We start from the raw sequence: 14,948 nt of genomic DNA, 5'->3' as shown, positions 1-14,948 counted from the left end.
ATCCTATCACCACAGCTACTGCTCTCCGCAGCTATTCACTGCTCTGAAGATGGAGGCGCTACGTTCCTCCGAAACGTCGGCCAAAACGAAGAATACACGGTGCCTAAACCCAGAAGACAACTTTCTTCATTGTCAAGCATAAGTTGTTCAAAAAAACATTTACAAAACAAATGAGCAGATTTCTGTGAAACGTTCATGAGTTGCATACAGCAAGATACCTAGAGGCGTGGTAAAATTTGTTGTATCAAGTTTTCAGAATATAAGGAAATAAAACTGTAAATATGCATTAAAAACATACAACTTCAAGTCATGTGAAACTTAATCAATAATGAACTCAATGAAAATTTCAAGTGGCAAGAGTCACTATGCTCCTTACATACAGCATAAATTTAAGTTTTCTTCAATCCATCTCCATGCTATGCACATTTCAAACAAAACAAATTTCTGTATCATAAACAGTGGGGCACATGGTAGTGCAGTTGGTTGAGGCACTATGCTACAAGCTGGAAGTTCGGAGGTTTGAGTCCCGATGAGGGGGATTTTTTCAACTGACCTGAACCTTCCAGCCACATTATGGCCCTGGGGTCAACTCAGCCTCTAACAGAAACAAGTACCAGGAATCTTCCTGGGGAGTAAAGGGTGGCTGGCGCATAACATTGATAACCTCATCGCCTCTGTGAGCCAACTGTCTAGAAAATTTGGGCAGCCTCGACATGTCACAACCCTATGGACCTTCACAGCCTGTTACAGGGATAGCTCTACTTTCTTTACCTTTTTCATCATAAACAGTGTGAGATGATAAGGAGACAAAGAAAAACTGCACTTGCTATGCCTGTCTTTATACCTATACAAACAACATGCGGTTCAGTTTGACACCTTTGGCATTATGAAGATGTTGTGTCATGAATAATGAACAGAAGTAACAGTTCATCGCTGGAGGTGAAGTGAAATAAACATCCATCATTAAATCAAATTAGTATATATGTAAAGTATGTACTGTATATAATTACAATTTCCATGCTGTGTACAACTTTCTTCTATACTGGGAGAGTTGCTGCATTCAGACTGTGATGTAAATGTTAAACAGAACAGTGAACAATCACATGATCATCAGAACCACCCTACATTCACACCAGATGCACTGTGCGCAGAAATGAAAAATGCTATCATTGCTTAATTCTCTGAAGTGTGTGCCTTGCCTATTAAAAAGATATGACTGACTAATTAAAGAAAAGTAGCTCTTGGTAAACAGAAATTGCAACTGTTATCTTCTGCTGTAAAAGATAAACTTAAAAAAACAATGCATGTAACACTGGATCCAGGAAATTGTGGATGACCTGAAAATTTTAAATTGATGAAACTTGGTGAAGAGTATGACCTCTTCAGTATGTCATATTTGAACTTCAATCATATCTGACGGTAGTAGAAAAAGCTAATTTACTTAATAGTCAACAAAGAAGGTGACCACAGAGTTGGGTGTGTCTCAACACTGAGAAAAGGAAGAGCTTTACAGAAAACTTGGAGAATATTTCCTGAAGATGAAAAAAGGAGAAAGTTCAGCCTCTGTCTAATGCTGTTAGACAATCATTCACTCTTATGCAAATGATTACAGTTGCCAGTGTCCTTACAGGAATGACTTCAGGTCTGTCAAATAGGAAGATGAAGAATACGACATTACATGTAAGTTGGGTCTAGTAAGCATAACTAAATTACAGACTTTAGACAAAGTCTCATGGCAGATGACATAATGCAAGCACATAAACTTGCTGTTCCAGATAAAGGTAAAGCCATCCCTGAAACAGGCCATGGAGGCCCATTAGGTTGTGAGATGTCGTGGCTCCCACATTTTCTAGACAATTGGCTCACAGATGGCAGTTAGGTTGTCAGCCTTAAGCACCAGCCCCAGGAAGATTCCTGGCACTCATTCCTGTCATACAGACAGAATATTCTGGGAGAAGAGCATGAAAATAAAACATACTATGTGATTACAGAATGCTGAGACTGAATACCAAACCCCATAGGACATGATTCTGAGTTCTCATCTTCACTGCTTATTTCTCTCTCAGACTTATTTTGATTATTCACTTATATCTTTCAGTGTTCCAAAGGTACAAGCTCCAAGAAGTTTTCCTATGAAAATTCTATAATGTATTTTCCCCAGCCAAGGTGAAACATCATAACCATACGAAGCAACGAAGACAAACCTGACTTACTCATTTTTTCTCGAAGTTGGCATATTATACCCATTCAAGAATTCAACCATACACATAACCCACATAATGATGATGATGAGGAGGAGGAGGGCGAGGAGGACTGGGTAGCCATCAGTATGGGTACTACTGTCTAATGCTAACCTAATTTAACCTAATCGTGATATCTCTCTGCACAACTAAGAATATACAAATGGAATATATTTCTCCCTCAAAATTTAAAATTTAGAGAAAATTTTAAAAGGTTTTAAAAAACATCATAACTAAAGATTTTTAGAGTGCTACTACAAGAATATCAAATTTGACGTGTGCAACATAATCTACATACCAGACACATATCAACGATGTAGATGTTGATAATACGAAGAATGTGACATTGTGTTTTTAAATGTTAAATTTTAGACTGGGTTCAGTGTGGCAGCAACGTTAAGAGTATACACCTGATGATGGCCGATAGAGGCCGAAACATGTAGTGTAGAAAGAACAAGATCAAAGACGTATAATATATATTGTTTGCACTTGGGACGGAGTTTGTATCATTTATCGTGTAGAGTGCAACAGGATGCTTAAATATAATATTGCAAGAATTTTGTTTGTGATTTCTTGAGTTGCCATATACCAAGCAACGAATAGCCTCTAAATCAAAACTGCAGAAAAACCATACCGACCTTTCTTCAACCCAAACCCCTACAACTACGTTACAAAGTTCATTCTTATGTTAGAAGTAAACATACCAGAGTCCTTTGCCCGTTGTATAACGGAATCCAGATCTCTCCCATACTTCTTGTTGGTTAAATTTGCTCCAATATCAACTATTATATAATTTTCATAACACTGCTGCATAGACACAGATACATTTTCGAGGGTCTTCGTAGAATCACTATCAAGTTCATTTGTGGCCATTTCGAATACAGTACCTGTACCGACTTGAACAGAAAAATTAACACTTAGACATTAAAATGCGTAAATCTTGATTCGTTCTATAACAATATTAAAAAACATATGTAGTCCATTCTGTTACTATCTTCTCTTACAATACTTCATCCCCACTACACACTTTCCACACTTCTCCTCCACATATTTATCATCTTCATTACGTTCATTACTCACTAATTCCCACAGATTACTAAAATATATATTCCCCTAACATTGGTCATCCGTGATGCGGACTGATGTGGACTGATCCGGACGTTCACGAAAACAAAATAATTAACAATTCGTTTTAGGTGGGGCAGGAGCAGGAGGGCTAGGACCGCTAGGACCGGGTAGGACGGCAAGGACTTGTTCAGCGTCGTTCAGCGCGTTGAGGAGTGGCGGGTCGAAAGTGGTAACATGGATGAGGAAAAGTTAGAAATGCGAGAGAATGTTACACGTGACAGTGTTTTAGCACTGGTATTACAAAAAGAAAAAATTGAAAGTGAAATCAGTCAAATTAAGTCTGTGCTCGATAGTGTAAGTGTTGTGATGATATAAATGTTATGCGTATGAAAATGCATTTGTCATCTTGGGTGTATGTAGTTTATGCATAATACTACCGAATTTGTATTTTGTTGCAAGTATGTAGTAAATGACAAAGTACTTTTAACGATTAATTAAGCAATGTATATTACGTATGTGAACTACTGAGAGTAGAAGGCATTGGGACTTGATTTAGGTTATGTTCTTTGTTCTTTACGTAGCGGTCACCTCTGGTAAGACGAAAGGTCCCAAGTATGGAAATAAGTAGTGCCATATTGCTTCATTATTTCTGATAAAAAGTTAGTGAATTAATTTGTGACGTATTATTACTCTGCCATTTTCTTGCAGAATAACGTTGGAATGACAGAAGCACTTGTGGATGACAGTGGATATCCCAGACAGGATCTGGATGTGTACCAAGTCCGAAATGCCCGTCATAAGATTATATGTAAGCAGCAAGCAGTTTGTGTGGTTTTTCCCGCATTTTTGTACCCATTGCTCCCCCCCCCCTCGAAATGTGCACATGGATTATAGAAGTACAGCAGATTGCTGACTGAGTTGTGATGGGCTTTCAGCAGCAAATTAATGACCATGAAATTAGAGTTTTTGGTTAATGATACTGCCCGCAGTCATTTGAATACAATTTATATCACTGTTAAGGACTGGAACAAAGTCTTCAACAACAGTCAGCCTCAAAATTCTAGGCCGTTCTTCGAGCAGCTGTTCAAAAATGAGAGAACAGTATATATTCACTGCTATTATACTACCTACATGGTAGTGTAGTTAGTTGAAGCACTGTGCTACAAGCCAGAAGATCTCGGGTTTGATTCCTGATGAGGTTGTTGGATTTTTCAAGTGACCTAGTCCAGCCATACTGTGGCCTGGGGGTTGTCACAGCCTCTAACAGAAATGAGTACCAGGCAACTTCCTGGGTGTAAAGGGCAGCCAGTACATAATGCTGACAACCTCATTGCCATCTGTGAGCTGATTGTCTAGAAAATGTGGGAACCTCGACATTTCACAACCCTATGGGCCTCCATGGCCTGTTACAGGGATAGCTTTATTTTTTTAAGCTTTCTAAATAAATTGTAGGTATTGGAAAGCAGAATGCACAGGAGACAATTAGGTCCCAAGCTGAATGGGTAAGTGGGTAGCTTATGAAATTACATAATGAGGAATGTTATGGTTTATACAGATCTAATATTGTTAGGGCAATGAATTATTACTATATAGACTGGATGGGAAGTAATATACACAGCTGTGGTGAAGAAACCACTCAGAAAGCATCTACTTTGAGGACCAGAAAGGAGAAAATATCAATGTGTGTGTTAGGAGAGAGGGTATGAAGATGGTAGGTACATAGTGTAAAGATATAGCATAGAAGTTTCATATGTGTACAGATTGACTGTATTGAATTGAATTGAATTGAATTGAATTGAATTTATTTGCATTCTATAAATCCTAAGCAGGTTAGTACCTTTGGATACAGAACATGTCAAAAGGTTACATACATAAGTACAGGCAATTTTAGCTTAAAAATTAATATAACTTAATTTTACATCATTCTCTATTTACATTGAAGTATTCATCTAAAGAGTAGAAGGAATGAGCATGTAGATAATTCTTTAACTCTGATTTAAACTTTTTAGTATCATTGCCCAAGTTTTTAATACTTTGTGGCAGATTGTTGAACACTTTTATGCCAGTAAAGTAGACTCCTTTTTGATATACTGATAAAGTTGATGAGGGTAGGTGGAAGTTATATTTTTGTCTAGTATTCATGTTATAGACATCAGAATTTAATTTGAATTTATCTTTGTTGCAAACAACAAATAGGAGAAGCGATAATATGTATTGCGATTGAAGCGGTAGAATTTTTAATTTCTTAAATAATTCTCTACATGAATCTCTACTTCTACATCCTGTAATGATTCTTATTATATTCTTTTGTATTTTAAAAATTATTACACTATGTGAAGAGTTCCCCCAAAATATTAATCCATAGTTCATAATAGAATGAAAGTAGGCATGGTAAACCATCTTCAATGTTTCCTGTGACATAAAAGGCTTAATTGATCTCATCGCATAGCAAGCTGCATTTAATTTAGGTATAATTTGTTCAATATGTATTTTCCAAGACAGTGTACTGTCTACATGTATTCCAAGGAATTTTGTATCAAGTACTTTACAGATTAATTTGTTGGCATAACTGATGTCCAGATCAATTTGGTGGTTGTTTTTAGTTGTGAATGATATGTAATGGGTTTTATCAAAATTTAATGAGAGTAAATTGGCTTCGAACCATCTGTTTAAGGCTTCAAATACAATATTTATGTCATTTTTAAAGTTGTCAAATTTAGAGTTCTTAAATATTATACTAGTGTCATCTGCATATAGAATTGGTTTAGATTTATTGTTGATGGTTTTAGATAGATCATTTATGTAGAGAAGAAAAAGTAAGGGACCTAAAATTGATCCTTGTGGAACACCGTGCTTTATAATTCCCCAGTTTGAAAATGCATTATGACTGGAGTTTTTATTATTTATTTCAACTCTTTGATACCTGTTTTTGAGGTATGATTTGATCCATTCATTAGCTTTGCCAGTTATTCCATAGAAATTTAATTTCGATAGTAAGATATCATGATTAACACAATCGAAAGCTTTTGCTAGATCACAGAAAATCCCTCCCACAATTAATCTGTCATTGAGAGCACTTAAAATATCGTTAGTTAGTTCATAGGTTGCTTTTTCTGTTGTTAGGTCTTTCCTAAATCCAAATTGCTCTTTGACTAATATGTTGTTAGAATTTAAGTGTTCAAGTAGTCTATTATACATAACTTTTTCAAAGACTTTTGAGAATGAAGTCAATATGGATATTGGTCTGTAATTAGAGATGCATTTTCTCTCTCCTTTTTTAAAAAGTGGTTTCATTACAGCGTATTTTAAGCGTTGAGGAAAAGTACCTGATGATAAAGATTTATTACATAGATGATTCAAGGGTGAACTGATGTAAACAGAGCTTGCTTTAAGTAATTTGGTAGAGATTTCATCATATCCATGTGAATTTTTGGGCTTAAGGGATTTAATAATGTTTTCAATTTCCTTCCTTGTTGAGAATTTGAGATTGATATTTGGAAATGAATTGTTAAAGGCACGAGACAGATAGTATATTGGATTATTATTATTATTATTATTATTATTATTATTATTATTATTATTATTAGTATTGTTGTTATTGGAATATGTTTTCTCAGCTAATGAAAGGAAATATTCATTAAATGCACTTGCGATAGCTTGTGGATTGTTAGTGGACTTCCCTTCAATATTCAAACTTTGTACGTCTTCATTAACAGATTTCTTTCCTGATTCAACTTTCACAATATCCCAGGTGGTTTTAATTTTATTGTTTGATTTTAGAATTTGGCTGTTATAGTTATTCTGTTTGGCTTCTTTAATGACTTTTGACAAAATTTTACAGTACATTTTGTAGTGACTTTTTAGTCTTGGATCATTACTGTCCCTACTGGCCAAATATAGTTGTCTTTTGTGTTTACATGAAGTTTTTATTCCAATTGTTATCCAGGTGGATTTGTTTTTATTTTCATTTTTGACTATTTTTAAGGGAAAGCTTGAATAAAAGATCCTCAAGTATGTGTTCAGAAAGCAATTAAATTTAGAATCAATATTATTGCTGTCAAATACATTGTCCCATGATTCATTACTTAATTTTGTGACAAAATCTGCCATCGTATGCTTGTTGATTTTCCTTACTGTTTGATATTGTTGATTACTGGGCTGAAGGTCAATATTATTTATTTCTATGAGTTGAGCATCATGATCGGATAAGCCATTTATAAAGGGTCCTACAGTATAGTCTCTTAATTTTGAGTTATCAATGAATATATTATCTATCGCTGAACTAGAATTATTTTGAACTCTTGTGGGAAAGTTAACAGTACTGGAGAGATTGTAAGATGATAACAAAGAGTCTAAATTTAGTTTCCTATTACTGTCGATGAGATAGTTTATATTTATATCACCACAAATTATAAATTCAACTTTTGAACTATGCAGTACATTTAGGATGGTTTCTAATCTATTTATAAAGTGATCGAAGTTTCCAGATGGGGCTCTATATAAAGTCAGTATACAAATATTAGAAAAAGGAGAGTCTAACTTTAGAGCACATGCTTCCAGATCCTGGTCTTTGCAATAATCTTCTAAATTTATTTTAGTAAATTTTAGGTTTTCATGTACAAAAATACTCACTCCTCCTTTCTCCAGTGTTTTCCTACAGTATCTAGCACCTAAATTATAATTTTCTAAGTGAAGATGTTCTAATTCCAGCTGTTTCATGTGATGTTCAGTAAGGCACAGTATGTGTGGAAGATTTGAATTCATGGAGCTTATTAGTTCATTTGTTTTGTTTCTCAATCCTCTTATATTCTGATGGAATATTCTTAGTACTTTATTATTCACTGAATTTAGTAGACTGCAATTACCTTTTCCGATTTCTATTGGTTCACTAACATTATTGTCTGAAAGATTAGTTTCTTTTGCAATTTCTTTTACTTGATAAACTTTACTTGCACTCTTTATCCTAAAAAATGATTCTGAACACCCATGACAACTGGAATGTGTCTGCCCTTAATGCTCTCTGCAATGAGTCGCGTCAGCTTGTCCTTGCCTCGAGGATTAAGATGCAAACCATGGACAGTATGTTCGCTCCTCAATATTGAAGAGACATCAATCGCATCAATGTGGGCCGCGCCGACCTCCACAAGCGAACGCTCAAGCCGAAGATTAATCTCCCTTACACACCTGTTAATCCATGGCTTGTCATGTCGCCAGAAAAGACCAACAAACCTCACATTGGTGTGACTAGTTTTCTGGGCAATGTCACTTAAATCTTTCTCAATTTGATAATTGAGGTTTCTCTCCAAACTGTTACCTGGCCCCCCAACTATAACTACCTGATCTTCCTTACTAAAACCTTTGCACAATTTTCCAATGTCCCCAGTGACATTGCTCAGATCAGCATTGGGCTTGAATATGCTGGTCACAGCATATGCATCTCCCATTGCTTTCTGTAGCCTCTGCCCGATACCCCTACCATGACTGCTACCCAGCACTAGAATCTTACGCTTAGGCTTAGCCTCTAACACAGGCTGATCTATAGCGTCACCATCAGTCTGAGGCCCTAGCATAGCTAGAGGTTCAAATCGATTGGTTAAAGCTAACTTAACATCTAGTGAAGAAGGAACTTTTTTAAGTTTTCTTCGGGAGTTGGACACAGTCCTAAATTCTTCAGGACAATTATCTACTAAATTTAATTCCCCTTTTAAGAGGTCAATCTCAGTTCTTGCAAGTTCCAGCTCCCTTTTCAAACTCAAGATAGTCTCCTCTTGTTTCTTTATTACCTTGGCTTGCACACAGGAGTTGCAGTACCAAGGTAATATGGCCAAATCACTATTGGTGCCAGAGCACTCCCAATGAAACCACAGGCCACAGTCCTCACATCCTGTCCCCTGGCTAACCTTCCTTCTGCAGGCCCCACATTTACCTGATAAGTCGTTACCCCTTGTGGTCATTATTACCACTTACGTTAACTTATAATTCAGTACTAACAGATATATTTAAAGAGTCTAATTTGTGATTAGAACTTACAAGAGTATATGCTGGCACAAATCTTTTAAGGCCCACTATATACAATGATAAACTTATTTAGGTTAGGCCCACTGGTACACTTGCAATAGTACAAATCAACTTACTAAAGATATAAAATAACACACTTCTTGTAGGTTAGGCCTACTGTACACTTACGAAAATACAAACAACTTATGTAAGATATAAATAACACTTGTGAAAATACAAACTGACTTCCTTAAAATATAAAATAACACACTGTGATAAGTATCACATCCTAACACTGTTCCAGTAGACTCAGTATGTGCAATGTACTGTGTTTAGGCCTCATGAATGATCACAAGAGTATAATGCTGAAGATTGAGCAGGGTCTCCATATTCTGCATGGGCAACAGAGGGAGGGACTAGGTCTACCAGTAGATCCTACAACTGCAGCAGTGCAACATACTGAACCAATAGCAAGAGTTAATTTTGTTGCATCACATTCACCAGCTGCAGAAGCAGTAAGTTGAAAGAAGGTTACTGAAGGATAACTTAGGCTCTGAAGAGGTTAAATTGGTATTTTGAAAGTGTAGAAATGAATTTCTGGCCATCAGGAAATTATAATTTCAGAATTTGAAATCTAAAATATAATTTCACTTTTTGTGAATTTATATTCGTAAAATGGAGCCAATTTTGTGCCACTGTTTCTCAACCAGTGTACTGTGATATGAGTGTAGACTATGATATTTTGAATGCAGATTCTTTTCTACACATATAACAGTACATAATTTACCAAACAATTTTTTTTTTAGGTAATGCCCTAGATTTGTATTGAGAGGTGCTTGTTTCAGATTTTCACTAGGCCACTGGCTATCCTCATTGAAGGTCTTCATGATATTTCTCAAGCAAATACTGGAATAGTACCTCAATTAGGCCACAACCACTTCCTTGTAAACCCCTTACATTTAATTATTTATCTATTATCCTCCTATCTGATGCTGTATGGTCCCAATACTGAGAACACCATTAAATAACCCATGAAGAAGAAAAGTACAGTATTTCACAAATTCTAGTAATAGTAGCGTGATCTTGTTGAACCATGTTTCATTAGCTTGTTGGCTTATGCTGCTGTTCCTTTGTTACACTTTTGCTGCCGCCGCAATATTTTTCATCTTTATATTTGTTACCTAGTGCGCATTTTAGATAGTAGCCAATTTTAATGTAAATGTTCCCCCACCCCCACTTGTTAGTACTTATTCCAAGAATTTTATAAAGCTCTTGAATGTTTCTGTAAAGTACACTATAATGCAAAATGCAAAGAGAGAAAGGCATGAAGTGTCATGTAAAATATTATGAATACAGTGTACATACACCAGAAAAAAAAAAGATCTGGTGTGCTGTGAGACATCAGACTAATTTAATGTGCCTCCACATGGAAAAGCTGAAGAAATACTGGTACTGGTTTCCAAAACAGCAGATATATTTTAAAGAAATTTGATGTGGGATATCAACACAAAATATTTTCAGACATATTTTGCCATAGTTCTGTTGCATTATACATGCTCTTATGTACAGTAGGAATCATATGAATCAGAAGGAACTAAGATGAAATTTGCCTGAAAATATTTTGTGTTGATATCCCACATCAGATTTCATTAAAATCTGTATGCTATTTTGGAAAGCAAAATGAATGAACCCATACAAAATTACCTTCCCATAAGGCACTGCTTCTTGACTGACCTTTTCCATGTGGAGGCACACTAAACTACACCAGTACCGAGAAACTTCAGGGGAGAAGGACACTGGAATAGATTTACCGGTTCATGGCTTTGCTGCAATGGCACAACACAGCAGTAGCCACATAGCCAGTAGAACGAGGCATTGATTTGATAGGCTGGTATATATAGCAGCAACTTATGGTCGTTCATCATCTTGACCTTGATGACGGAGGATATCAGAGAAATGTTTTTTAACTCAACATTGGCACAGCTGATCACCTGAGAAGATATTAGCAGATTAAGAGTAAGGTTTGCCATGTTATTCAACATACTACCCTGGTATTCTATACGGAGATTAGATAAGTCTTTGTGAAAACCTTCAGGATAATCAGTAACCGGCTGAGATGTGAACCTGGTGCTTCAAAAATTCATCTATAACGTTAGCAAATGCCAGCCTGCTTGGTCTCCCAATCTTGACCATGAAATTATACCATTAGACAATAATGGTGGTGGTGGAGGAGGAGGAGGCAGCAGGGGGCGACGATTATAACAGCAGCATCTCAGGCATCAATACATGTCATGAGACATTTCATATTGTATATTGCTGTCTTATCTGAAAAGTGTAGGCCTTACTAAACTGAAAAACAATTAGCTTTGTCCCTTCTGTTTTCAATTGGTGTTCCATTCTAAACTGTTTCAGGGCATCTGTGAAGAGGACCTGATTGTGGAATTTGGTTCAGTAAATGCAAGCAACATCCGATCTCTGCAGGATATTGCTACTGTAGTTCGGCATTCTCAAGATCGGTCTCTTAGTGTTGTAGTCAGAAGACATGACAAGACAGTGAGGCTGAGTCTCACACCTCATGTATGGACAGGTCGGGGACTGCTGGGCTTCAACATAATTCCTGTTGAGACTGTAGAGAGATAGAAAACAAAGGTTGAAAGTACCACTAAAATGTACAGCTGTGTAATCATATAAGTTGATAACAAATAAATCTATGACTGGAAAATTAATTTTTGGCATATGTTCAGTTTTATTTTGATCCATGTACAGGTGTCAGAAAAGACTGTATGTATACTTATACATAAATTCCTAGAATACAAAGCTCAATTATATCAACTGGAGCACCAGATGAAATCACATGCAAAGACACATATTGTAGGCCATAGCTTCCAATAGGTTACAGAGATATTTGGTTTTCAGACTTTATCCATCGTCCTGGTTTTTAAGATAACTAATAAAAACACGACTTTTCAGAAACTGGATCTGTTTCCATCCTCAGGTGAGGGAAAACACCTATTCTGTTGGGTCCTTTGGAAAGAGCTAGCCTCAATCACTGGACCTGAGGACGGAAACAGATCCAGTTTCCGAAACATCGTGTTTTTATTAGTTATTTTAAAAACCAGGACGATGGATAAAGTCCGAAAACCCAATATCTCTGTGTGTTATAGACTATCGTCAGAATCATATAGTAACTACTTTCAATACATTATTGAAATTGTTTGAAGAAAAGTAAGGTAATTGTGGTCACTAAGTTGTCCCAGTAAATTGTGAAGGTCTGTGAGGCACTCGTCTAAAATTCCAGCACACAAGTTGAAGTGTAATCACATGAAGATCATCTGACCACACATGTTCATTGTGAATGTTGGTGATCCAAGCCTAGTGAAGCATGATTTGCCCATGCCTAAAACATTTTATGTAAAACCACGGCCTTTGGCTGATTTCCCCCCCCCCCTCCAAAATCTGTTGACAGTGAACATCTTGCAGATGTATCATGTGCTATTGCTGCACAGTCTGAATGCTGTACTTGTAATGTACAGTGTACAGAGGCTTGGGAGGTGCCTGTATGAGCTGCAAGGCATCTGGTACTGATTGCAGGTTGTACTTCACTGGGTCTGTTGTTCCATTTGTACATTACATACAGACTATAGGTAACCAACATTCTATGGTGTTTGGTGAAATGTTCCTGTCCAAGTTGGCAGTCAGCAGACAGGAAAGTACAACCATTCAATTAGGGTACTTTCCTCCATATCTTTAAACAGCATTTGTAGCATTTCCATTCCTTTTTCATAACACAGGATGAATGTCCATTAGTTTATTGAATTGAATTGAATTTATTTACATTCTATAAATCCTAAGTAGGTTAGTACCTTTGGATACAGAACAAGTCAAAAGGTTACATACATAAGTACAGGCAATTTTAGCTTAAAAATTAATATTATTTACATTGAAGTATTCATCTAAAGAGTAGAAGGAATGAGCATGTAGATAATTCTTTAACTCTGATTTAAACTTTTTAGTATCATTGCCCAAGTTTTTAATACTTTGTGGCAGATTGTTGAACACTTTTATGCCAGTAAAGTAGACTCCTTTTTGATATACTGATAAAGTTGATGAGGGTAGGTGGAAGTTATATTTTTGTCTAGTATTCATGTTATAGACATCAGAATTTAATTTGAATTTATCTTTGTTGTAAACAACAAATAAGAGAAGCGATAATATGTATTGCGATTGAAGAGGTAGAATTTTTAATTTCTTAAATAATTCTCTACATGAATCTCTACTTCTACATCCTGTAATGATTCTAATTATATTCTTTTGTATTTTAAAAATTATTACACTATGTGAAGAGTTCCCCCAAAATATTAATCCATAGTTCATAATAGAATGAAAGTAGGCATGGTAAACCATCTTCAATGTTTCCTGTGACATAAAAGGCTTAATTGATCTCATCGCATAGCAAGCTGCATTTAATTTAGGTATAATTTGTTCAATATGTATTTTCCAAGACAGTGTACTGTCTACATGTATTCCAAGGAATTTTGTATCAAGTACTTTACAGATTAATTTGTTGGCATAACTGATGTCCAGATCAATTTGGTGGTTGTTTTTAGTTGTGAATGATATGTAATGGGTTTTATCAAAATTTAATGAGAGTAAATTGGCTTCGAACCATCTGTTTAAGGCTTCAAATACAATATTTATGTCATTTTTAAAGTTGTCAAATTTAGAGTTCTTAAATATTATACTAGTGTCATCTGCATATAGAATTGGTTTAGATTTATTGTTGATGGTTTTAGATAGATCATTTATGTAGAGAAGAAAAAGTAAGGGACCTAAAATTGATCCTTGTGGAACACCGTGCTTTATAATTCCCCAGTTTGAAAATGCATTATGACTGGAGTTTTTATTATTTATTTCAACTCTTTGATACCTGTTTTTGAGGTATGATTTGATCCATTCATTAGCTTTGCCAGTTATTCCATAGAAGTTTATGAAAGGAACATTCACTTTCTGTGCTGGAACGATAAGTAACATACTTTCTAAAGGACAGATTGCTGCACACTGACTTGAAATGTAATATGTATTAATGTTTGTCCACTGTGTACACTGTACTAAATATCTGGGATAAGGTTATCAGGTACCGTATACATCAGTGCCTAGGTCACCATCAGATGGCCCTTTGTGATACCATGCAACACAAAAAATGTTCACAGAACATCAGTTTTTCAGGATGTGATGGCAGGAGATGACATTTTCTAATGTTGATAACTGTACAGAAAGCTTTCAGGTCATGTTTTGTTAAACTTGTTTGCTTATTTGAATGTCCAGAAACCAATCTATACATTGTAGCACATACTAATGAGACACCTGTATACAGTAATTGAATAGATATAACTGTTCTGTCCCCTTTGTTGATGTAGCCCATGTGATAACTGCAGCCCTTATTGATGGGGTTTTGAGGTGGCCATGTTCATTACAGATGTTGCCTTCTGCTGGTGGTTTATGCATAATCACCATTATATACATGCCTCATTCCTATTCCAAATCATACCTCTCAAGTTACCACTCATGGACATCATTGTCAATGTTCACTGGCATCCCTTTATACTTTTGACTTATAGTTCCACACCACTGCGGCGGCCCAGG

At 35.9% G+C, this 14,948-nt stretch overlaps 2 protein-coding genes across 2 annotated transcripts in view; one reads left to right on the top strand and one right to left on the bottom strand.

The window, feature by feature from the left end:
- The window catches only part of LOC111874484 (3'-5' ssDNA/RNA exonuclease TatD), an 11,976-nt gene extending 8,670 nt beyond the window's left edge, over positions 1 to 3,306 (bottom strand). The window contains exon 1 of the mRNA XM_023870026.2: positions 2,945 to 3,306. Within this exon, the coding sequence (XP_023725794.1) occupies positions 2,945 to 3,113 (169 nt within the window). The 5' untranslated portion in view covers positions 3,114 to 3,306. The remainder of the gene's footprint in view (positions 1 to 2,944) is intronic.
- A 139-nt stretch (positions 3,307 to 3,445) lies between these two features.
- Positions 3,446 to 12,031, top strand: LOC111874485 (26S proteasome non-ATPase regulatory subunit 9). Its single transcript, XM_023870027.2, has 4 exons — positions 3,446 to 3,662; positions 4,017 to 4,116; positions 9,642 to 9,820; positions 11,718 to 12,031. Exons 1-4 carry the CDS (start codon positions 3,543 to 3,545, stop codon positions 11,943 to 11,945), a joined length of 627 nt encoding a protein of 208 aa, XP_023725795.1. The 5' UTR covers positions 3,446 to 3,542; the 3' UTR covers positions 11,946 to 12,031.
- The last annotated feature ends 2,917 nt before the right edge of the window (positions 12,032 to 14,948 follow it).

This window comes from Cryptotermes secundus, unplaced genomic scaffold (assembly GCF_002891405.2).
Source record: "Cryptotermes secundus unplaced genomic scaffold, Csec_1.0 scaffold483, whole genome shotgun sequence".
Lineage (NCBI taxonomy): Eukaryota > Metazoa > Arthropoda > Insecta > Blattodea > Kalotermitidae > Cryptotermes > Cryptotermes secundus.
Note: the sequence above shows the minus strand (reverse complement) of the source record. Positions and strands in the feature narration are given on the sequence as shown.